This window comes from Leopardus geoffroyi, chromosome D2, assembly GCF_018350155.1.
Source record: "Leopardus geoffroyi isolate Oge1 chromosome D2, O.geoffroyi_Oge1_pat1.0, whole genome shotgun sequence".
Taxonomy (NCBI): Eukaryota; Metazoa; Chordata; class Mammalia; order Carnivora; family Felidae; genus Leopardus; species Leopardus geoffroyi.
The window spans coordinates 56,507,799-56,533,712 of record NC_059334.1 but is presented as its reverse complement, the minus strand read 5'-3'; the positions used below and the strand labels follow the sequence as shown (position 1 = coordinate 56,533,712).

Here is a 25,914-nt window from a genome sequence, read left to right as displayed (position 1 = left end):
ATAAAATGTACTAATCTTTGATATGGACATGTCATTTAAGATTAAACAGAAATTCTTTGCCTAAGGAGAAAGGAACCAAAAGGAATGTTATCTTTTAGATAAGATTATACACTGGTAGCCACAGCAATGAGTCTTGAAACTGTTTTCAGAAGATATATATATGTGGGTTTCTGACTCCGTATAGGTCTATTTATTTCAACATTCCAAAATCTATTTTAATAAATCCAATAGTTGTACAAGTCTTCCATGTACAAGTCTCACATGGAAAATAACTATCACTTTAATCATATGTGTTTGTCTTTTAAAAAGTCAATAAAGCACAATTTTTTTTTTAATTATTTTACATTTATTTATTTTTGAGAGACAGACAGAGCACAAGTGCGGGAGGGGCAGAGAGAGAATGAGACACAGAATCCGCAGCAGGCACCAGGCTCTGAGCTGTCAGCACAGAGCCCGATGCGGGGTTTGAACCCACAAACCACGAGATCATGACCTGAGCCAAAGTCAGATGCCTAACTGACTGAGCCACCTAGGCGCCCCAATAGAGCACAATTCTAGTACCTCTTAAAAAACTGTTGGAAATTAACCCTTATTATTACTTTTATCCTGATGTATTCTCTTTCCAGAACAGAAACCAATCTAGATAGAGTAGCTAACTAACATAGTATCATAAAAATAGTACTGTCAAAGATAACTTATCAATAAGTAAATAATAAGTAAAATTTTAGTACTCTGGCCATTAAACAAAGGTGATGTATTAACTAAGTCATTTTTAAAAGACGCAGACTTTATTAAACATTCATAGAAAAATGACCAGCTTACAAGTTTTTTTCAGTAACTAATCACAAAGATTTATGAACTTCTTATTGCCTATCCATAATTAAAATACCATCGTATTGTGATCAGGATAAGCTAATCAATGCTCATTTATACAAATTAAACTTTGTCCACTTACTAGCTGAATAAAAATTCACATTACCTAACACTTATGACAAGATTAGAATTTATACCATTAATCATGCAATAAAAAAAGCCTCATTTCAACACAGGGACACAGTCACAAACATTCCCATTCCTCTCATTTTTTATTCTTAGTGAAGGCAAGGAATTTCCCATTTTATTTTGATGGGAATTTCTCCCAATTACCTTTGTCATAACATCTTCCTACATCTATTAATGAAGAATTCTATCTAAAATCAGTGATGTTTGAATTACCAAAACAGAGTGTTTTTAAAAAGATTTTAAGTAATCTCTACACTCAACGTGGGGCTCAAACGTACAACCCTGAGATCAAGAGTTTGCACATTCTTCCGACTGAGCCATACAGGCACCCCCTAAACAGTGTATTATTTTTATTTTTATTTTTTTTTTCAACGTTTATTTATTTTTGGGACAGAGAGAGACAGAGCATGAACGGGGGAGGGGCAGAGAGAGAGGGAGACACAGAATCGGAAACAGGCTCCAGGCTCTGAGCCATCAGCCCAGAGCCTGACGCGGGGCTCGAACTCACGGACCGCAAGATCGTGACCTGGCTGAAGCCAGACGCTTAACCGACTGCGCCACCCAGGCGCCCCAACAGTGTATTATTTTTAAAATTTGCCAAATCATTCCTTCTCCTTCTCAGTAGTTATACACAACTCAGCAACTTCCCTTTCTAGCACACATTTAAAAATATTTATTGCCAACTGCATCAAATCTAAATTACAGGAGGTTAAAACTGAGAAGGCATTTGACTAAAATCCAGGAATCCAGAATCCCAATCTGCTTTACCCTGTTTGCCCCTCCCACAACCCTTGAGGTTTCTAGGAAGGATATGTATAGAAGAAAAGGCCAGACACCTACACACTGTTACTGTAAGGCTTTTGTTACAAACTTCAAAGTGCCTTGAACAAGGCCAGTCCACATGGAAGCCTCATCAAACTGAAGGCCTAGAATCAGTATCACTTTGATTGTTGGGACTTTGCTGCCTTTCCTCTCATCAGCCTATGCTCAAATCTCAGCCAATGGTGAAGAAAGGCCAAGTCTAGCAACATATGAAGAAAAACTAAGCCAGTGGAAACATTCAGCTGTAGAAACCTACTTAGCTCTGAATACCACCGACAAAACTAAAAAAATCAAGAAAGAAAAGAAAAGCCAAACAGGAGGATAATGCTAAAGTTTAGAAAGGGGAAAGGCATTCCAGGACAGAGAACTGGAAGAGTAATTATGTTACCATTTATGGTAAGACTGCAGGCAGAGAAACCATTAATTCTTTAATGTAATATAAATCAAATAAGCAATCAGTAGTTGTAAACAAAGAAAGAGGGGACAACTTGGTGGAACCAAATGGGAAGATCTAAAAGAAGGGCATATGCTTGAATGTTTAAGATTAAAGCCACCTGGGTGGCTCAGTCAGTTGGGCGTCCGACTTCAGCTCAGGTCATGATCTCACGGTCCGTGGGTTCGAGCCCCGCGTCGGGCTCTGTGCTGACAGCTCAGAGCCTGGAGCCTGTTTCAGATTCTGTGTCTCCCTCTTTCTCTGACCCTTCCCTGTTCATGCTCTCTCTGTCTCAAAAATAAATAAATGTTTAAAAAAAAAAAGAAAAAAAGATTAAAGAGCACAGGCTTTTGAATTCCAATCCTGGGTCTACCACTCTTTAGCTAAGTGATCATGAATGAAACCCTTAATCTTTCCAAATCTGTTTCTCCACCTGTAAAACAGATACTAACATCAAAGGGATCTTGTTTGGCACAGTAAAAGCTCAGTATCTGTTAGCTTTTAAAAAATATTAGTAGGAGCGTCTGGGTGGCTCAATTAAGCATCCGACCTCGGCTCAGGTCATGATCTTGCAATCTTCACTCATGAGTTGGAGCCCTGCATCGGACTCTATGCTGACCGCTCAGAGCCTGGAGCCTGCCTCGGATTCTATTCTGTGTCTCCCTCGCTCTCTGCCACTTCCCCGCTTGCACACTGTCTCTCTCTTGCTCAAAAATAAACATTAAAAAAAGTTTAAATTAGTAAAAAACAGTAAAAGAACAAAAACTTGTCTCCACTACACTTAGATACCTTATTTCCTTAAATTTACATTGGAGATGGGAGGTGGGAAGAGGGAGACCATACTAAAAGGTTGCAAGATAATCCATTTGCAACCATGTTGATGGAACTGGAGGGTATTATGCTAAGTGAAATTAGTCAGAGAAAGACAAATATCATATGACTTCACTCATATAAGGACTTTAAGATACAAAACAGATGAACATAAGGGAAAGGAAGCAAAAATATAAAAACAGGAGGGAGACAAGACATAAGAGACTCTTAAATATGGAGAACAAACAGAGGGTTGCTAAAAGGGTTGTGGGAGGGGGAGGGATGGGCTAAATGGGTAAGGGACACTTAAGGAATCTACTCCTGAAATCATTGCTGCACTATATGCTAATTTGGATGTAAATTTAAAAATAAATAAATTTTTAAAAAAGGGTGCAACAGAAGATTCAATAGTAAATATGATGCCTGGGATTTACTTCAAAATAATCCAGTGGGAATAAAACAATGGCCATTAAATGATGTAGCTGGGGTATTCACTGTCCTTTCTACTTTTGTGTGTGTTTGAAGTTTTCCAAAATGAAAGATTTTTTAAAAATTCTTTTCCCTGTTATTAATATGGCTGAACAAGAAAACAAGTTCTAGCATCCTTTCTACCTTTGACAAATCATGAATCTGTAAGATGAAAAGAAAAAGAGCAGGAGAACAGAAATACAGAGGTAAATACCTACAAATGACCTAGAATATATGCCTACATTGATTGTGAGGAAGGATTCAGGCAGGGGCCCACAAATACCCATACAACGGAGAGAACAAAAATGTTAAAAACAAGATCATCCAACATATCTTAGTTTAACAAACTCAACAATTCTCTCTTCTACATACATTGTACACTTACTTTTGAAATTTGTATAAACCAATAATTATTTAAGTAGTCTCTACACCCAGTATGGGGCTCAAACTCACAACCCAGAGATCAAGAGTCACATGCGCCTCTGACTGAGCCAGACAGGGGCCCCTAAACGAATACTTCTAAACATACTAGTGGAGCATGCTACTTATAAACTAGATGTGAATTCTGTTGTAAAATAAAATATATTTCATTATGGTAAATTCACATTTTCACATGTAGGATTTTCTTTCACCAAGATACACCCTATAGATCCTTCTAAAATTAGTTTTTCTTCCCCTTTACATGATGAGTTTAGGGGAGGTAGAACATGCCTTTACTCTCTGGAAACCTCTAAAAAAGTCACTAAGAAAAACATACAAAATAGCCATTTATTGATGATGATGATAAAATGATTCAGATATGGGGTGTCTGGGTGGCTCAGTTGGTTAAGCCTCCAACTTCGGCTCAGGTCATGATCTCACAGTTCTTGAGATCGAGCCCCGCGTCGGGCTCTGTCCTGACAGCTCAGAGCCTGGAGCCTGTTTCAGATTCCGTATTTCCCTCTCTCTCTGCTCCTTCCCCACTCGTGCCCTGTCTCTGTCTCTCAAAAATAAATAAACGTTAAAAAAAAAAAAAAAAAGATTCAGATTTTATGAAAAGCTAACAGAGATACCAAGTAACAGTCACAGACTATCTAGTAATACCAATGTGAATGAAAATGCTCATCACACAATAGTTTTCCAATAACAGTAGCTCTCATGAAGTAATATGGTGTTCACATCCTATAACCCCAAAATAAGTCTTGATGTGTTACGGTATTTAACAGAGGCAGAAAACTACTATGTAACTTCCAACAGCAACTGAAGCAAGTTAAAGAAAAAGTTTGTTTCTGGAAGAGTTTAATTCTGTTTTATTTTTACCTGTTAAGTTAGGTAAATATTTCAAAAATTGAAATATCATACAATTATTTCGGTGGGTAGGAGGAAGCATTTATGCTAAGGGAAATCCCCTGATTGCTTCAACAAGAGTTGTTACTCAATGTTTCCCAACTATTATTTTTTTAATTTATTTTGAGAGAGAGCGCACATGCACATGCACAGGATCCCCTGGGTGGCTCAGTCTGTTTAGCGTCTGACTCTTGATTTTGGCTCAGGTCATGATCTGTTTGTGGGATGGAGCCCCGTGTCTGGCTCTACACTGTCAGAGTGGAGCCTGCTTGGGATTCTCTTCTTTTTCTCTCTCTGCCCCTCCCTCCCTCCCTCCCTCCCTCTCTCCCTCTCTCTCTCTCTCCCTCAAATAAATAAGCTTTAAAAAAATTTTTTTTTTTAATTTTCAGATACACATTACCCAAAACTGGATCATAAGAACTTCATTATCATAAGGGCACTCAATAAAAACTGGCTTTACACATAACTCCTAACTTTACACATAACTTTACACATAACCACATAACTTCCTTGGATTGCATAACATTCAGAAAACTGATTATGTGATAAATCCAAAGAATCCATATTTCTCTTTAACAAAAGATAAATAAGCATGTGGAACTAAAGGGAGAAAAAAAAAGACAAAAATTACAAGGTGTCAACCATACAGCCTTCCTAACATACCCCTCACAATCCATTAAGTAAACAATTCTCAGACTAATTCTGCCACCTACCTTCCAAGCTTCTCAATTTCACACCCTCCCCCCCTTTTTTTTAAGTTTATTTGAGAGACAGAGACGGGGGCGGGGGGGCGCACACACACAAGCAAGGAAGGGGCACAGAGAGAGAGAAAATTCCAAGCGGGCTCCATATTGTCAGTGCAGAGCCTGATGCGAGGCTCAAACTCACAAACCATGAGATTTCAACCTGGGACAAAATCAAGAGTCAGACACTTACTGACTGAGCCACCCAGATGCCCCTCAATTTCATCTTTAAGACATCATTACACTTGACACTTTGATACCATATCTAACCAACTCAAAAATCTGAGAAACTGACGCTAATCACAAAACTCAAAACAGTCTTTTAAAACATTTAGCACCAGAAAATAAAATCATGTAGTAACTTACAATAAATACAACCCATCGAATATGAGTTTCATAAAACGCAACCAACTAATGCAATCTAAAATTTCAAAAATCCTGCTACTGTATAGATTTCTCTCACTACTCAAACTTAGAAACAATAAATTCAGACAAAATATCTATACAGAGGTTTCCCTCTTTGTTATTTACTATCCAAAACTCAAGTACAGAACAGACTTGAATAATGTGGTTTGCCACATTATCTGAACTTGATATATGAACACTCACTATAGAAAAGCAGGAATTTGGGGGCACTTGGGTGGCTTAGTTAAGCATCCTACTCTTGATCTCAGCTCAGGTCTTGATCTCAGGGTTGTGAATTCAAGCCCCAGAAATTCCAGGCAAGAATTTTGAAGAATAGGATAACAAAGTATATTTGTGTTATGACACAAAATAACCAACAATTTTGGGGTGACTGGCTGGCTCAGTGGTAGAGCATGTGACTCTTGATATTGGGGTCAGGAGTTCAAGCCCCTTGTTGAGTACAGAGATTACTTTTAAAAAGCGATGCACAATTTTAATAATTCATAGAAAAGAACGTTAAAGCAGCCTTCTGAGTAATTTTAGTTCTCTCCTTTTACTTTATTCCCTTTACAAGGTATACTGCAGTTTCCCTTCTGATTTGTAATTCTTTTTTAAGTTTTTTGTTTTTTAATTTTGAGTGAGAGAGGCAGAAAGAGAGAGAGGGAGGCAGGGAGCAGCAGAGAGAGAGAGAGAGAGAGAGGGAGTGAGAGAATCCCAAGCAGGCTCTGCACTGTCAGCACAGAGCCTGATGTGAGCTTGGAACTGACAAACCAGGAGATCATGACCTGAGCTGAAACCAACAGTCAGATGCTTAACTGGCTGAGCCACCCAGGCGCCCCTGATCAGTAATTATTCTTAAATTGAGAATTTGAGAAAAAATATTTGCAAATCATACACCAATGTGGATCTAGCATCCAGAATATACTCTTATATATCAACAACAAAAAAAAAAAACCTTAATTTTAAAATGAGCTAGGGATCTAAAAACATATTTCTCCAAAGAAAATATACAAATGGCCAACAAGCATGTGAAGAAATGCTCCGGGTGCCTCGAGGTGGCTCTGTTGGTTAAGAGTCCCACTCTTGGTTTCAGCCCAGGTCAATGATCTCATGGTTCATGAGTTCAGACCCAGCATCAGGCTCCATTGTGACAATGCAAAGCCTGCTTGGGATTCTCATTCATATTCTCTCTCTCTCTGCACCCCACCCCCCACTCATGCTGTCACTCTCTAAGCTTTAACAAAAAATGCTCAATATCACCGATCACCAGGGAAATGCCAATAAAAACCATGACATACCACTTCAGACCTACCCACTACAAGAACTATAATCAAAAAGACAGACAATAACAAGTGTTGGCAAGGAGGTGAAGAAACGAATCCTCCTATGTTGCTGGTGGGAATGTAAAATACTGCAGCTAATTTGGAAAACAGTTTGACAGTTCCTCAAAAAGTTAAAAGTTTTCACATGACCCAAGAAAAGTGAAAACAAATGTTCATAGCAACATAATTCATAAGAGGCAAAATGGGCAAACAACTCAAATGCCCATCAACTGACAAACGATAAACACAGTATGTCCACACAATGCAATATTATTTAGCCATAAAAAAGAAAAGTGAGGGGCACCTGGGTGGCTCAGTCAGTTGAGAATCTGACCTCGGCTCAGGTCATGATCTCATAGTTGACAAGTTTGAGCACCGCATCGGGCTCTGTGCTGACTGCTCAGAGCCTGGAGCCTGCTTCAGATTCTGTGTCTCCCTCTCTCTCTGCCTCTGCCCTGCTCATGCTCATGCTCTGTCTCAAATATAAATAAACATTAAAAAAAATAAGTGCTGATACAAGCTACAACATGAATGAATCTTGAAAACATGCTAAGAAGCCAGACGCAAAAGGCTATGTATTGTATGATTACATTTATATTTAATGTCCAGAATCGGCAAATCCACAGAAACAGATAGTAGACTGGGGGATGCCAATGGCTGAGGCACAGGACAAATGGAAAATGACTGCTAATGGGTATGGGGGCTCTTTTTTGGGTATTGAAAAGTGTTCTGGAATTAGTGATGTTTGCACAATGTAGTGAATAAACTAAATTCATTGAACTGTATACTTTAAAAGAATGAATTTTATGGTACATAAATTATATGTCAATTGAAAACAAAATTCAGGGTATGAGCCACTGTACTTGGGATACTTCCTGCAGACAAGAGACAATCAATAAAATGAGCTAATAATTCACTCTGGAATAATCCCAAAAGCAATGTGCAACTGTAAGGAATAGTAAAAAGATTTTTTAAATATTCACAAAGAGTAAAAGATAATTTGGAGGTTAGTGATGGTAAATTTTTAACTTGAAACTACAAAAACAACAGCTTTGTTTATTCACATCTATCCAATGTCCAGATTCCATATAGCATATGGGTAGACATAAAAGAATTAAGAATCAACAGAAGGGCGCAGTGGCTCGGTTGGTTGAGTGTCCAACTTCGGTTGGGGTCATGATCTCACAGATCCTGAGTTTGAGCCCCGCGTCGGCTCTGTGCTGACAGCTCAGAGCCTGCTTCGGATTCTGTGTCTCCCTCTCTCTCTGCCCCTCCCCCGCTCATGCTCTGTCTCTCTCTCTGAGATAAAAAAAAAAAAAACATTAAAAATTAAAAAAAAAAAAAAAGAGAGAGAAGTTCTGAGGCATATCAAAACAAATCAAACCCCTTTGCTGAGCTTCACAGCCAGTTTGCAAACCAGGAAAGAAAATCGATCTTGTTATTTCACATACACCTTTATTTGCCACAAAAAAACACTTTTCAACTGTTTCCAAATACCAAATGCACCCTCTAAGGATGAAAATTTGTCAATAGTAAGGATATTCAAAGCATACACACACCACTGGTTTTAGGCAATTCCAAAAATAGGTTTTGTGTGATGAAATAAAGTATAGCCTCCAAATGAGTTTATGCAGAAGACACTGTTTTGGATAACAATATCATCCCTGTTAAGGTGATTTAAAAAACAATATAGTTGTTTTATAGTCATTGGTGAGTTCCACAATGGAATCCTCAAATAAAGGAAACATTCCTCCTCTGAGCTAAGGACAGAAATGTATTACAAACCCCAAGGTGCCTAACAAAGAGACCCCACTTTAACCTGCAGTAGAAAACCTTACACCCTACCTTTGCAAAACTATCACCTATACATCCGCTACATGAATCACAGACTGTAGTTTAAATAGACTTAAACAGTTTAAATTCTCATCCTTTGCCATTTTTACTTGTTTCTCATGAAAGAAATGCCCATCACATCAAAATGAAGCAAAAATTTGCCACCTTCTTCATAAAGCCTTCCTATATCATTAAGAGATTTCTTTCACTTCTAAACACTCATAGAACTTTCTTGCGCAACAATATGGTATATTTTGCCTTGTACTACTATTGAATACACCAGATCTTCTCTATGTACTAAAAGCTCCTGAAGGTCAGGGTAGCTTACCCAATACTTTTGTCTACCCAGTGTCAGGTACAAATTTAAATCAAATAAGTACTCACCTAACTGCCTTTCATTCCTAAAAACAGCATTAATACAAGCAGCTACAGAATTAGGTGGGTGCTTGGAAGTGGCAAGTCCCCACACATGATGAATGCTTAATTCTCTGAAAGAAATTACAGGTCATCCAGTGTAGCCCCATAAGGCTAAAAAATGTTTTTTAAATGCCATTATTCAGACACTTCCTAGAACTAACTGCTCCAGCTACAAGCACTTTTGAGGGAATCAGAACAATTTGAAATGACTGTGTAAGTTAAAAAGACTTACTATGCTATCCTTTTTCAGCCAAGCCAGAGCTAACCTGAAATCAACAAAACTTTCCCTACACTGGGAAGAGCTTTTTGAGAATACAGCAAGGATGAGGAGCAGCCAAACAATAGTTTACAACACACCAAGCAGCAGAGAGAACCTCAATCTTCCTGGAATATGGACTACCAAAGTACCAGAGGACATCTCAATAATCACCTGGTTACCAAATACCCATTTTGATCATAATCACTGTCTGAAACTGCTACTAATTCCAATACAAGTGAAACCTAATAATAGAAACAAAACACCTCCACAATCCCAATGCATCCCACCAAACAGCCCCCCAAAATAGAAGAATTTGATTTTGGAAATAAATGAGAATTCATTTTTAACCCAAAGACTGCTACCAATTAAATACCATTTAGAAACCAAATGACCCTAAAGCACTAAGACAATCAGTCAACAGAATCACATAGAAGGTTAACTGTTCAGAACCAATCTCATTAAAATAAACGAGGAAACGAGGAATTATTACATTTGCTAGTGACAAAGTAGTTGCCTTTTGCACTAAGAATCACTGCTGGCCTTTTTAAGTATAGAAAGTTAACACTACAATTGATTTACTTAGAACGCTTCTCTTAAAGAAATTACATATAATAAAAAAGAAAATATGAATCCCAATTAATTGATTTTAGCTGGGAGACTATCAACTGTGTATTACTGCTCTGCACTCTGGACTTTAAATACCTCCTGAACTTTACTACATTGAAAGTGGAAATTTGGATTTAAAACTATGCTTTAAGAAAACGGATGACCAGATTAAAATCCTCCTTCAAAAAATGAATCAAAATTTGATATTCAATTCAGATATTTACCAGACTTTATTAGTCATTGAAGGGAAAAAAAAAAAAAAAAAAGATCCTGTCAAGCAGCAGTAAGTAACCACAAACACTAGCAAGGACGGATAAAAAGGGAGCCTGAGGCAGAAGGCAAGGATTCAAAGCAAACAGAATTAGAATAAGATAAACAACTCATTAAAACCATCTTAACTAACAGTAACTTTTAAAACAGTAATCTTTTAAAACCTAAAAAGCCCCACTGGAAAAAAAAATCATGAAAAAAGTGAAACAAAAACATGAAAAAGTCTTCAAAATGATTTCAGTATATTCACAATTCTGAAAATTCATTAATTTCACGCTTCTCAAAAGCCACATGCCTTTCATATGATGGTTACAACTAATAAGTAATTCATAAAGTGCTTAATCTGACATAAAATTTTAGCAAACGTATGATAGGTCTGAAAAAACACAAGCAGAGACAGAATAGAATAAATGATAAATGACAACCAAAAGGCTTTCTAGAGGGCAGAGGTAGGCTTGGATTGGCAGAAAGAAAATTTTAAAATATATCCACAAGTCAAATTATACCAAAAAATTGATTCGTGCCTTTATTACTTACCCAGGCACGTTTTAAGATGTACTTTTAACCTGTGGACAACCAAAGTGGTATCAGATACCTTAAAGCATTACCTATGTTAATTTTGATGTTACAGTCTAAATCCTTAACAAAATTCACATGTATCTTTATAATGAAACACTGCAGAGCTGGAAGGGCTTACATTCCCTAGGTAAAGGTTACCTTACGTTTCACTTACTTAAAGTTTCAGTTTTGCTTTTTAATCTATTACAGAAAACATGTCTTATGGGACACTGTAAAGGACATACCCTCCTGTCAAGCCAGAAAGCTCAAACACAAAGACACTGAGCTAACCAAGTGCTGTAATTCTTCCAAACTGAGCCTCTCCACACCCCCTCCACCCTTCCCCCCAACAGATATGTCTATTAAATCAGTGTCTGTTCTCCCCCTCGCACAACAAAGAGAACTTCTCACCGCATGAAATTGCCGCTGAATGGACACCAGAAAGCAGGATTTGCATAATTCCTTCCAACGAAACCCTGTCGGGAAGGAGGGGATGAGGGGCCCGAGCGAACGGACAAAATCTCCTAGATTCTGCTGTGGAAGACCTGGTTCCCAAGAATATTCCCCACGGGGGGAGAGGGGGAGGAACGGGCTGGAATTCTGCGCCTCCCCGAGAACTGGGCCTGGGGGACGGAAAAGCACGAGAGAGCATTTCCCCACACAGCAGCAGCACAGAAGCAAAGATGGGGAAATAACAATGCTGGAGGAAAGGAGAGTCAGACACAAGGATGGACTGGGGCTAGGGGGCGGCGGGCGGAGCGGAGACACCACACGGGCCACTTACTTTTTGGAGGGGGGTTAAATATATGAGTTAAGCCCTTATGGTCCCGCCGGCCGCCGCACAGAGGGAAACGGGACCTTGGGAGAGAAAAACAGACAAAACACACAGTGTGAGAGGCGCAGCTCGGCCGCCCGGCCCCTCCCGGGGCGCCCCCGTCCACACTCCCTCCTGCCCGTGGGGGAAAAAGCCACCCGAGGCCCGGGAGGCGGGGGGAGGAGGGGTGCGGCGAGGCTCTCGGCGAGGCGGCGGCTCCGGTAAATCCCCTAAGGGGACAAGAGCGACCCCCGCTCCAGCTTCCCGGTCGGACCCGGTCCCACCCCCTTCCTCCCCGCCGCGCACACACCGAACACAAATACACACACACCGACCCGAGCGTCGAGGATTAACTCCCCGGCCGCCGCCGCCACCGCCGCCCGCAGAGGAAGTGCAGCCGCTGCCCCCCGCGGCCATGACACCCTACTTGGCTCGGTCAGGCGGACCCGGGGCCTGTGACAGCTCCGGCTCCCTCCGCCCCCATCTCCACCTCACGCCTCGCACACGCCCGAGCGCCGGGCGCCCGCCCGCCCGCCGCCGCGCGTGCACGCGGGGAGTGGGGTGCGCGCCGCCGTGCGTGGGGGAGGGGAAGCGCAGGAGGGGGAAGGCGCCGGCCAGAGCGGAGAAGGGGGCTGAGCCAGGGCCCAGCACGCCCCCGCCCCCCCCCCCCCGCGCGCCCGGCTCCGCAGGACCGGAGGCGGCGCCCCCAGTCAAGCGGCAGCGCCGCGGGGCGAGTCTCCACAATAAGCCCACGGCGGCGCCGGGCCGCCGGGCGGGGAAAAGGGGAGGCGGGGGAGGGAGGGGGCACGCGCTCCCGCCCGAGTGCCCGCCCCGGGGAAGGCGCGCGGAGGGGAGGGGCTGGCGCGCGCGCTCAGACCCGAGCGGGGGAGAGCCCGCCCGGAGGTCGCGCGCGCCCGCACTCCGGGGGGTGGGGGAGGGGGACGCCCGAGCCAAAGAGGGCGGGCGGGCCGGAGCAGCAATTCCCTCTGTCCCGGCTCCCTCCCTTGTCCGGGGCAGCCGGTGGCGTGGCGGCCCGAGGGCCGGAGGCGGCAGGGGGAGGGTCTCACCTACACAGTGAATGAGCTTGTGGCGCCACGAGTCCAGTTCTTGCCGAAAGCCGCGTCTCTCAACGGAGCATTGCTGCCGCCTACACACCCTCGCCATCTTCTGCCGCCCGCCCGGCCCTGCCTCCGCCGCGGCCCCGCGCACGCCCAGCCGCGTCGCCCGGGGCCGCGCACGCACCCGCGGCCTGGGCGTCGCGCCTCCCGCCGGGGGCGGCGCGGGGGCAGGGCCGGCCTCACCTCGCCGTGGCCCCGGCGTCGTCCCGGGGGCGGACTGGCAGTGCGTCGGCCCAGCAATTGGCACGGCGCGGGCGCTCGACTGCGGTCCTTGCGTTCCTTGGCCGCAGCCGCCGCCTGCTCTGGCGGCCCAGGAATGCTCCTTCCGGGAGCAGGAGCTCGCGCCCCCCCCCCCCCCCCACCGCGACCCTGCACCGCCTCCGCACTATACCCCAAGGCCACGGCTGCCCTTTCCTCTCCCTTCCCTGGACTTTGTGTTTCTTAAACTAGCCCCAGTTATCATTTCTAACCTGCCTATCGCCCGACACCAACTGTTGCGAGTTCCGTGGTAACTGCTTCTCTAAACTTCTCGGCCGAAACTGCGCCTCTCGGGAACCTGTTTAAAGAAGCCGAGTTAAGAGTAAATGCCCGGATGCCCGTGGAATCACATAGCCCCAAAGTTGTAAAACGTGGGAAGGGTGTAGTTTATTAAGTCATTGGAAGTCTTGGGCAACGTTCGTAAACACAGTAAAAATGGAAACCAGGCGTTTTAAATTAAACGAAAAACGAGGAGGTTTCTACTAGCAAGGCTGATTGACCATAGGCGAAATTCTCAAAGTGGCAATATTCGGAACCCCTCGTGTGTGGAGAGAAATTAAAGAAAATCGTACTAAAATGAAAATAGTATTTCAAAATAAGGCTAAATTAACAATACTTAAAGCAGAGTGTTGGAAAATAGCATAATTCCATATTTCAAGAAAGGCTCGAGAAATATTTTCAGTAACCAAAGAGATTTTCAGGTGAAAACCTGGGATAATTAAGTCCCAGGACTTAGGACGCTACCTGTTCCGTTTAAACAATTCTCATCGTAATTACTTGGCTGTTATTTGGGAAAGAAAAAGAGAAAATGGAACGAAAGGAGAAAGTGGGGGCTGACTAGAAAAGCAAAATTTTTAAATGGAAAATAGACCCCTCTTTACCAATAAGCCCAATACCCTAGGATTCTGGCCTCCTCCTCACCTTTGGGTTTAAGCTTAAAGATGGTGCATTCCTGCTTTTAGATATTTAAATTTAAACATGAAGACTTAATTTTAATTACTGTAGTAGGTAAAACAAAGTCATTAAATACTTCCAAGAATCCCATTGGTGTATTGATTTGTGTCTTTTCAAAGCAGTGGTCCTGGTTCCTTGAACCAGGCACTTGTGGAATGTCATGTCTATCCATAAAGAGATGGACTGGGGGCGCCTGGGTGGCTCAGTCGGTTAAGCAACCGACTTCAGCTCAGGTCATGATCTCACAGTCTGTAAGTTCAAACCCAGCGTCGGGCTCTGCGCTGACAGCTCGGCGCCTGGAGCCTGCTTCGGATTCTGTGTCTCCCTCTCTCTCTCCTGCTCATGCTCTCTCTGTCTCAAAAATAAATAAAAACATTTTTAAAAATTAAAAAAAAAAGAAGAGGTGGACTGATTGGGACTCTTGGGTAGAACTGGTTTGAGATGTATGAGTAGAAAGGCATGACTGCTTCCCAAATCTAACACCAGTGATTATTCCACAATTTTCAAAAGTCCACGTTATTTCATTGGCTAAAGAGTGCTGTCAAATGAGCAAACTATTAAGTCAGGAAATATTGAATTTCTGTGTACACAAAACTATCCTGAGTGGTGAGGGGAAAGGACAAATATGAGATCAAAGATTGCTGAGGACAGGCACCCTGCACATGTGATGGATGGCAGGACATCTTTTATCTTCAATCTGAATCTTCTTTTCCTCACCGCTAGGTGGTAGGTTTGCGTCTTGCAGCTTTCACCAAGTTTCTATGGTTTTGGGAGGAAGCATGCTTCATAAAGTTTCAAATAAATGAACAACAACACGTAATTCTAAAATGAGTTAGTGAATATATTTTCCAGTTACCCATATAATCTGTTTAAAATGATTGAGCCAAGGGTAATACTTCCTCAACATAATCTCTTAAGGGGTCTCAGACATGCAGATTAAGAGGATCCTAGAGACTTCAGAGATCAACTCTAATTTGAGGTATGGAATTACAAGCCCAGACAAATAAAGTGACTTGACCAAGGTTGCATAGCTGCTGGGTAGAAGGTGGACAAGAAAAGCCAGAAGCCGGGGGGGGGGGGGGGGGGGGTGGCAGAAAGCCAGCTTTCCCAATTCTTAATTCAATTCTATTTCTACTACTCCACTTTGAATTGCAATTGTTGCTTCCCTTATTTAAGTTGGGAACCAACATATAGTTGACCTCTCACAAAGGCCTATTTGGAAAAAAGGATGAGGGGACAATAATAATAACTATCATTTATTGAGTAACTATGTTTAACATTGCAACTTTATTTCATTCCATCTGAATAACAATACCATGAAGTAGGTATTATTTTTACCTACTTTTCACATTTTCCAGATTATAGATTCAAGACTCAGAGGGGTTAAGTGCCTTTGTCCAAGATCACAACATTACCAAATGGCAGAACCAGAATTCTAACTAAGATCTCTCTGCCTCCCAAACCCTCTCATTTCCCTGCGAGTAGAAGCAGGACTCTGCATGCAGCAGATTCATTTAATTCCATGTGAGAGGTGATGTTCCACTGCATAGTTGAGCAGTTTGACAAAAATCTGAGCTCCTGTCATGTGTCAGGCCGTGTCCTAGACACTTAGGACACAAATATATCTAACACATAATTTCTGACCTCTAACTCTTTTGGCTACCCTGGAATAGAATCTCAGCTGCAAGCTTTTTCCCATTCTGGGGAGGATCGAGCAATACAACACTTTGGTCAAGAGAGTAGAATCTGAAGATACAGAGAGACTGATTAGAATCTTCATTCCATCCCTTAGAACCTGTGTGGCCTTGACAACTTTTCTGGTCATCAGTTTCCTCATGTGACAGAGGATAATAGTCTACAAGATGGAGATTGTGTGAAGATGAAATGAAACAATCATGTACCATGGCTGACACGTTGTTAGCATGAAATGAGTATCAACTCTCATGATTAGGCTCCCATCTGTTTGTCCAGTCTACAGGATGACAGGAAACCAAGATGCTTGTTACGATATAAGAGCATGAAGGAGTAACAGCAATGACGTTGGCCTCTGAAAACAACATTCCCTGAGGCATATCCTCATTCCCGGAGTGAGTTTTGGCAAGGAGCACAGAGAATGACTATCAGAGAGTAGGGGGTAGCCTCTGTGAACCATAGGACTCATTGGTCAGAATTATATCAAGCTTGTGTCTGATTGGTTGTAGGTGGCTTTTAATAGGGAAGTGATGTCAGAGAAATGAGAGGATGAAATGGATTGGAGCCTTTTAAAGAAAGATGTCTCCTGGGGTGCCTGGGTGGCACAGTCAGTTAAGCATCTGACTCTTGATTGCAGCTCAGGTCATGATCTCATGGATTGTGAGTTCAAGCCCCACGTCAGGCTCTGATGCTGTGAAAGCCTGGTTGCGATTCTCTCTCACTCTCTCTCTGCCCCTCCTCCACTTATGCTCTCTCTCTTTCTTTCTCTCTCAAAAAGTAAGCTAAAACTTGGGGCGCCTGGGTGGGTCAGTCGGTTGGACGTCTGACTTCGGCTCAGGTCATGATCTCGCGGTCCATGAGTTCGAGCCCTGCGTCGGGCTCTGTGCTGACAGCTCAGAGCCTGGAGCCTGCTTCAGATTCTGTGTCTCCACTCTGTGTCTCTCTCTGACCCTCCCCCGTTCATGCTGTCTTTCCCTGTCCCAAAAATTAAATATGAATACTCATTTGTATCATATCTATTTTGAAATAGTTTCAAATTATAGAAAAGTTGCTAGAACTCCTATATTCCCTTCTCACAGATTCCCCAATTGTTAATATCTTACCACATTTGCTTCTGCTTTCTATGTATCTATATACAGTATATGGTTTTGTCGTTGTTGTTGAGTCTTTTTATGAACAATCTGATAGAAAACTACAAACTTGATTCCTTATTACCCCTAAATATCCAGTGTGTATGTCCACAGAACAAAAGACCCATCCACGTCAGGAAATCAACATTGATACAATACAGACCCCATGACATTTTCACTCTCTGTAACAACAACGTCTTTTTTCCTTTTCTAGTCCAGAATCCTGTCCAGGAAGTTACATTGAATTTAACTGCATGTATTTTCTTTTCTTTTCTTTTCTTTTTAAAATTTTCTTTTTTATTTTTTTAAATTTACATCCAAATTAGTTAGCATATAGTGCAACAATGATTTCAGGAGTAGATTCCTTAGTGCCCCTTACCCATTTAGCCCATCCCCCCTCCCACAACCCCTCCAGTAACCCTCTGTTTGTTCTCCATATTTATGACTCTCTTCTGTTTTGTCCCCCTCCCTGTTTTTATATTATTTTGGTTTCCCTTCCCTTATGTTCATCTGTTTTGTCTCTTAAAGTCCTCATATGAGTGAAGTCATGTGATTTTTGTCTTTCTCTGACTAATTTCACTTAGCATAATACCCTCCAGTTCCATCCACGTAGCTACAAATGGCAAGATTTCATTCTTTTTGATTGCCGAGCAATACTCCATTGTATATATATATATATATATATATATATATATATATATATATATATATACCACTTTTTCTTTATCCATTCATCGTCGATGGACATTTGGGCTCTTTCCATACTTTGGCTATTGTTGATAGTGCTGCTATAAACATGGGGGTGCATGTGTCCCTTCAAAACAGCACACCTGTATCCCTTGGATAAATGCCTAGGAGTGCAATTGCTGGGTTGTAGGGTAGTTCTATTTTTAGTTTTTTGAGGAACCTCCATAGTGTTTTCCAGAGTGGCTGCACCAGCTTGCATTCTCACAACTGCATGTATTTTCAGTGTCTTTGATTCCCGTACAATTCCTCAGTCTTTCCTTGTTTGTTTGTTTGTTTTTATGACCTTGACAGTCCTAAAAAGGACAGGTCTTTCATTCTGTAGGATGATCATGAACTGGGTCTATGCAGTGTTCCTCATGACTAGACTCAAGTCAGACATACATTTGGACAAGAAAAAGCACAGAAATGAGGCTGGGTTCTCTATGCATCTCATCAAGGGCTGATGATGTCAACTCTTCACACCAATGTGATGAGAATTTTGCTCATCTGGTCAAGTGGTTTCCTCCACCAAAAAATCACCATTGTTTCCTTTGTACTTGATAAATATTTTGTAGGGACATAATCTGAGATTCTGCAAATATCCTGTCCCTTGCCCTACCCATCAGCCTTAATGTCTATGAATCATTGCCTGAATTGATCATCACAATGATGATGATCAAGAAGTGATTTCTTCACTTCACCATTTCTTCTGTATTTTCTAGTTTACATTCTAATACAAGAAAAAGTTTTCCCTCTTCCCCTTTCACTTATTTATTCATTACTTACTTTCTCAATATAGACTCATGGTCTCCTATTTCATTCAGTGGGTTGTAATGTATTGCTATAGTTATTTATTTTCATGCCCTACTTGTCCCAGATTTGCCAGTGGGAGTCACTTCAAGCTGACTTCTTTGTCCTGTTGGTATACCCCCATCATACTACAAACAATTTCCTCATTTTCGGGTACAACTCAATGTTCTAGGCTCATTTTGTGTTTTTCCTGCTTCAGCTCTGGAATCAGCCATTTCTCCATTTTGGTGGAGGATAGTATTTAGAAATCAAGATTTGGGCTCAATGTGTTCACTACTACTGGGATGTCATGGCTACTAGGTCTTATTAGTTGTCGGTGCTATGAAATACATACATACATATATATATGTATGTACTCACATATGTATGTATCTGTATGTACTCACATATGCAGTTATTTCCACTTCCGTATCTATATTTAAACATATTTAAACACCACGACTTTACACTGATGCATTTAATTCCAATCCAGTACCTCTGAATACTTGCAAGCCTTTCCCCCTTGACAGTGAGAAACCAAGCTCCCATATTTTTTTTTAAATGTAACTTTTTTAAAAGTTTATTTATTTATTTTGAGAGAGAGAGAGAGACTGCACAAGCAGGTGAGGGGCAGAGAGAAGGAGAGACAGAATCCCAAGCAGGTTCCATGCCATCAGCGCAGAGCCCAATGCAGGGCTTGAACTCACAAACTGTGAGATCAGGACCTGAGCCAAAATCAAGAGTTGGGACGCTCAGTTGGTTGGCTGAGCCAACCAAGCACCTCTAGGCTCCCGTATTTTTTTTATATTGACTTCAGTCTATTTATTTGCTTGATCCCCTCTGTATTTGGCAATCTCCTGATCACGCTGGCTACCTCCTTGGCCTGCTACGTCTACAAACCCTTTCCAAGATTGTCATCTTCTTACTACCCAAATGTTGTCTATGTGACACACCACTACCCAGTGGATGTCAATTCTCCCCACATTGAGTGGCATACATTCTGTGGCATTCTAACCAAAATTCCAAAAGGAATTAGAAAAAACTTTCCATGGGGTCACCTGGGTGGCTCAGTCGGTTAAGCAGCCGACTTCGGCTCAGGTCATGATCTCGCAGTTTGTGAGTTCGAGCCCCACATCGGGCTCTGTGCTGACAGCTCGGAGCCTGAAGCCTGTTTCAGATTCTGTGTCTCCCTCTCTCTGACCCTCCCCCGTTCATGCTCTGTCTCTCTCTGTCTCAAAAATAAACTTAAAAAAAAAAAAAAACTTTCCAAAATTTATAAAGAAAAACAAAGATCCATGAATAATTATGATGTCAGTTTTTAAAAAAAGAGCAAAGGAGAGTATGTTAGACAAGGAGATAAGCAACCTGATCCTCCTTTGAGAAAGAACTCCTGGCCTGCCTTGCAGGAGTGTGATCACTACATAGTCTCCAGCTTCAGGGTTAGCCTCAGCTGCTGAGACTTACCTTGTCCAAGATCCCATCTTACTGGGGCTGCCAGGAGATGGTGATTAAGGGTTAGCAGGTTATAGCCTGGCCATTTCAGCCTGATGCTGGACACTGACAGTTAGCATATGTCAACTTCACTGGGTTGGCTGAGGCTTTGTCGACCTGCATCTTAGTTTGATTACTTTCTTTGCCCAATTCTGCTCCCCCAACCCCACCCCGCCTTCCCTTTCATAGATGCTAATCCCTAATAAAACTTTTGCATCCCAAAGTCTATCTCCAATTCTGCTTCCAGAGAATCTGACATGTGACAAGGAGACATTCACTTTGAGATATTATAATATAAAGCCATAGTAATAAAATTACCATGGCACTAGCATAGGAAGAGGGAAATCATGGAAAATAGGGTATTTGTGGCCACTAATGTTAAGAAGAGCCTTTTTTCCATAAGCCCGTAGAATCATATTCTATGTTGATCTTTATGTGGATCTATTTACCTGAACACATGGTATTTTGTTCATCTGGTTTTCAGGAAAAAAACAAACAAGCAAACAGTTCACTATTGTCTTTGTTAGGTGAGTGTAATAAAAAAAAAAAAAAAAAAAAAAAGAATCACCAGAAAGGAGTTATTTATAACTAGATAGCAAATGAAGGTTGTTTCCATGGAAAATTTGTTTCAATTTTTAAGCCTGTAAAGGCATAAAATGCATCTGAGTTAAGCAAAACGAAAGTCTTCAAAACCAAAGGAAATCCTCAAAGAAAAGTTTAGGTTTAGTAATAAAAGGAAAGTTTGCTAAAATCACAGAAAGTCCTCACTGAGCTTCGGCAAAATGTGCAAAATCCATATCTGACACTTTTGCCATCTAACAAAAATGGCTCCTTCCTACTGAGCAATCATCTAATTTGTTTCATTTCATCTTTGAAAGACTGGTTATACAGAGCCCACTGTGTACCAGCTACCCAAGCAAATGGATGACTTGTTCTGGTCAATCAACTGATTGTAAGAAGAAGTGATCCACACAACTTCCAAGCCAGTTATTTTCATGGGTCTGAAAATGCAGGTGCAGAGTCATTAGAGATTTAAATTATCTTCAAGTGTGGAAGAGCAGTTAGAGCCGGGTATGGAATCACATCTACTCACTCCTTATACAATGGTCTTTCTTCCTTCCTTCCTCCCTCCCTTCCTTTCTTTTGTGTTTATTTATTTTTGAGAAAGAGAGAGAGGGGGGGGAGAACGAGTGGTGAGGGGCAGAGAGAAAGGGAGACACAGAATCCAGAGCAGGCTCCAGGCCCTGAGCTGTCAGCACAGAGCCCGATGCAGGGCTCAAACTCATGAACCACGAGATCATAACCTGAGCCAAAGTCAGACACCTAACCAACTGAGCCACCCAGGCACCCCTACAATGGTTTTCCAATGCTGGCTTCCAAGAGTACTGGATGTGATATGACATGATATATCATGATATGATATATCATATCACATCATATCATACTAGGTTATTATAAAAAGTAGCTTCATCATTGCAGGTGAATCTTAATTATCTTTTTCAGATAATACAGTGAATATTACTACAAAAAAAAAAAGCCACAAAACAGGTGTATTAAGTGCTTATCAGTGTAGGGGGAAAAATCAGAGTTACTTATATGAATTTGTGAAATAATGGTACTATTTATTGAGTGAGGATTCAGAGCTAAATCCTGAGCTAGGCACTTTACCTGCTTTATTTTATTTAATATTTAAAACAATTCTACAAAATAGGTACTATTTTAAAATCTCATTTTAAAAATGGGGAGAATAAAGCACACAGGGTGTAAATGTCTTACACAACAGGTAGATGGTAGATGGAAGAATCTGAACTCAAGAGACTCTAGTAATTTGGTTTTTATCTTTTTCACTATAGTGTTTCATAGATCAAGGTAAATGCTAGTGTGGCTTCATATGTAACTATAAGATAGCCAAACCTCCTTTTTACTTAGTCTATATCAATTAAACACTGTGCTATTGACATTTAACAAATGCTTACCCACTAAGTCTTTGAAGTTCTACATCATTTAATTGGAATGGTTGTATCTTCAGAGAATAAAAGCTCCTGGACTGACTAATAACTAATCACTAATAACTAAATACAGTTATCCTTGAAAGATGATAAAAGCATTCAAATATATTTGATAATTCCACTAACCGATCCACACTCTTTAAAAAAAAAATCCATTATGGGGCACCTGGGTGGCTCAGTCGGTAAGCATCCGACTTCAGCTCAGGTCATTATCTCATGGTTCATGAGTTCAAGCCACATCGGGCTCTGTGTTGACAGCTCAGAGCCTGGAGCCTGCTTCAGATTCTGTGTCTCCCTCTCTCTCTGCTCCTCCCCCACTCACACTCTGTCTCTCTCTCGCAAAAATAAATAAACATTGAAAAAAATTCCCATTAATATCTTTGATTTGTGATTTCTCCTTGAAATGCCTTTTCATAAGTTCAAATGCTGTCATTTGTCACCAAAGCCGTGTTAATACAGAATGTCTTATACAATTACATATGCTTATGACTTACTATTTTGCCTACAGCACGGGTCTGTAATTTCTTCTCAAGCATTATCTTATTGATCTATAAGAGTTCTTTCCAAATCAGTTGAAATGCAGAATTAACAAATTCCAAAGCATACATTGTGGAAGACTTGAAATACTGTAGATAAACTGATACACCATAAACAGGACAGTGCCTCTGTTCATAGAATGGGTGACATTTCACATTCCGAGAAGGAGAATAAGTACTCAAATGATGAATGACATTTTGATCTTTTTCACACATTCATTAAAAAAAAAAATCTCCACTAGTTGTTTGCAAATGATGTAACCTTAGTGTAAAAAATTCCCCCTTATAAGTCATTTTCAAAATTACTCTCTAACATCTCTCTGAAAGTTCTTATTCTTTCCATCAGAGTCTTCCCCAGATGCTCTCCTACATGCAGCGTTGAGGATGCCAATAAACTCTAGGTGTTCCAAACACAGTGACATTGCTGCACAAATTGCTTTCATATTGTGTGACACTGTGGATTCTGGCAAACACTATTGGTCAATTCTTTGATCTATCACCCTTCAAGAAACTTGAGACCCATAGTCATCATTATACTTTTGAAATCTGTGGGACTCTGCCGTGATAATGCTTTATGACCTTCAACGAGTCACTGATTCTTCCGGCCCTCTTTCTCTACTTCTTTACTTTTTTTTATTTTTGAAAGACAGAGAGAGACAGAGCACAAGTAGGGGAGGGGCAGAGAGAAGGAGTTACACAGAATCCAAAGCAGGCTCCAGGCTCTGATCCGTCAGCACAGAGCCCCACGTGGGGCTTGAACTCACAAACCGTGAAATCATGACCCGAGCCAAAGTCGGACACTCAACCGACTGAGCCACCCAAGCACCCTCATTCTTTACTTCTTTAAAAGGAGAAGGTTGTACCAGGTACTCCCAACTTTCCTTCAAGCTTGAGCTGTCTTAAGTTGTTAGGATACATCAAAGTTAAGTGCTTGAAATTTTCAAACAATTTTACCTCTGCAGATTTTAATAAAATACCACAGTATATACAAAAAGATCGCAAAATTGTGTAGTATGACATATTATGTAAAATAAGTAGATTCAACTTTGGATGAACCCACACATTTTAATTTGATGTCATTAACGTTATAGTAATATAATAATAATTATAGTAATATAATTAATATGGTAACTGATATTTGTTCTTCATACATGTGTAACACATTCAGAGTTTAAGACATTACGAGTTTCCTAGGAAGGAGGTAATATATGTAGGAAATTTATGCATACCTCTTGGTGAAAGTCATCTAACTCAGTAACACCAATAGTAATACCAAAACAGCAATGAACAGCAATAAAACCTAGTGAAATAAGTTTCAAAACAATAAAATTATAAAATAAATTTCACGTATCCAGATAGCAGGTGTTGTATCACCAAAACAGAGGAGGCTTTTACAGGATCCCCACAAGGTTCTCAAAATGGCAGACATTTGGGGCGCCTGGGTAGCGTAGTCGGTTAAGCGTCCGACTTCAGCCAGGTCACGATCTCGCGGTCCGTGAGTTCGAGCCCCGCGTCAGGCTCTGGGCTGATGGCTCAGAGCCTGGAGCCTGTTTCCGATTCTGTGTCTCCCTCTCTCTCTGCCCCTCCCCCGTTCGTGCTCTGTCTCTCTCTGTCCCCAAAATAAATAAATGTTGAAAAAAAAATTAAAAAAAAAAAATAATAATTAAATAAATAAAAAAAATGGCAGACATTTGAGACCATATGAAAACTCCTAAGGTAGAGGACACAAAGAACAAAATTTTAATATAGATTATTAATAATAGTGAAAAAATAAAACCAAATTGTTTGGCAAAGAGAATTGGTTATGTATATAATGAGGCCCCCTGTAATGGATAACCATATAGCTCTAGAAAGTTATGTTCTAGAAGAATATTGTTTGACAGTATGGCGTAATATGTTGTTTACTGCATGTTTCTGGTTCTCTCTACTTCTGGACATGGTAGTGTTGCATTTCCTGGACTTCTTGTGGTTGGTTGGGGCCATGTGACTCATTCTGGTGAATGAACTAATTGTGAGCAGAAGTGATACATAGGCCGCTTTCAGGCCAGGTCATTTGAATATAGATGCAACACCCCGCTGGGCATTTTCCGCCCCCTGGGATGGCAGCCAGAAACATTGGAGGTGGCAGCTACCCCATCAGCTTCGGTCCTTGAGTGAGTCTGATGAGCTGAGCCATTCTGCATTCTGCTAACTTTCAATGAACATATAAGTATGAACAAGTGTTGTTCTTAAAACACTGAAATTCTGGGATTGGTTATTACCTCAACATAAGTGCATGGTGTGTTAAATTTTCACAAACTGAACACACCTGTTCACAAATTGAACATGTAGGTCAAGCTTGGGCCCAGTAACTGCACACCCTTTTCCACAAAGGGATTATCTTGACCTTTAACAGCATAGATTAGTTTTACTCGTTCTTATACGTTGAAAACTAAGTATACAGTATGTCATTTGGTGGGTTTTTTGCTTCTTTTGATGAATATCGCACTTGTGAGATTCATATATATTGCAACATGGGTTTGTGTCCATTCATTCTCATTGATAAGTACTGTTCATTGTGTGAATGCACTAAATGCTATCCATTTTACTGTTTGTGGGTGTTTGGGTAGTTTCCAACAATTGATTATTTACAAACAACCCTCCAGTGAATATTCTGGGACATTTTTTTAAGTTTATTTATTTTGAGAGAGAGAGAGAGAGAGAGAGAGAGAGGCAGGGATGAGCAGAGAGACAGGGAGAAAGAGAGAATCCCAGGCAGGCTCTGCACTGTCAGTGCAGAACCCGATGCGCTGAACCATGAGATTGTGACCTGAGCCAAAGTCAGATGCTTAACCAACTGAGCTACCCGGGTGCCCCAGGGATCTATCTTTTGTTGAACACATTTCTACATTTTTGTTGGGTTTATACCTAGGAGTAGAATTACTGGATCGTAGAGTATGCTTATGTTCAGCTTTAATAGATAGTGCCAAACAGTTTTCCAAAAATACTTGCACCAATTCACATTTTCACCATCAGTGCAGGAATGTTCTGGGTGCTCCATTTGGCTCCCCCCCCCCATTTTAGCCATTCTGTAGATAACAGGCAACGTTGATCACTTTTTCACATACTTCTTGGCTATTTCAG

The 25,914-nt window shown here is 41.2% G+C and overlaps 1 protein-coding gene across 13 annotated transcripts in view; it reads right to left on the bottom strand.

Annotated features, from left to right (window-relative positions):
* LCOR (ligand dependent nuclear receptor corepressor) overlaps window positions 1–13,304 on the bottom strand; it is a 145,949-nt gene extending 132,645 nt beyond the window's left edge. Inside the window, exons 1-3 of one of the 13 annotated variants that reach the window (XM_045438396.1) lie at window positions 13,160–13,270; window positions 12,059–12,132; window positions 11,686–11,750 (exon numbers count right to left, since the gene is read on the bottom strand). In XM_045438396.1, the coding sequence (XP_045294352.1) occupies window positions 11,686–11,731 (46 nt within the window). In that variant the 5' untranslated portion in view covers window positions 11,732–11,750; window positions 12,059–12,132; window positions 13,160–13,270. Of the gene's footprint in view, window positions 1–11,685; window positions 11,751–12,058; window positions 12,133–12,419; window positions 12,660–13,155 lie in introns of those variants that run through there. The other 12 variants (XM_045438397.1, XM_045438398.1, XM_045438400.1 and 9 more) reach the window with 12 other exon arrangements.
* Window positions 13,305–25,914: the final 12,610 nt, after the last annotated feature.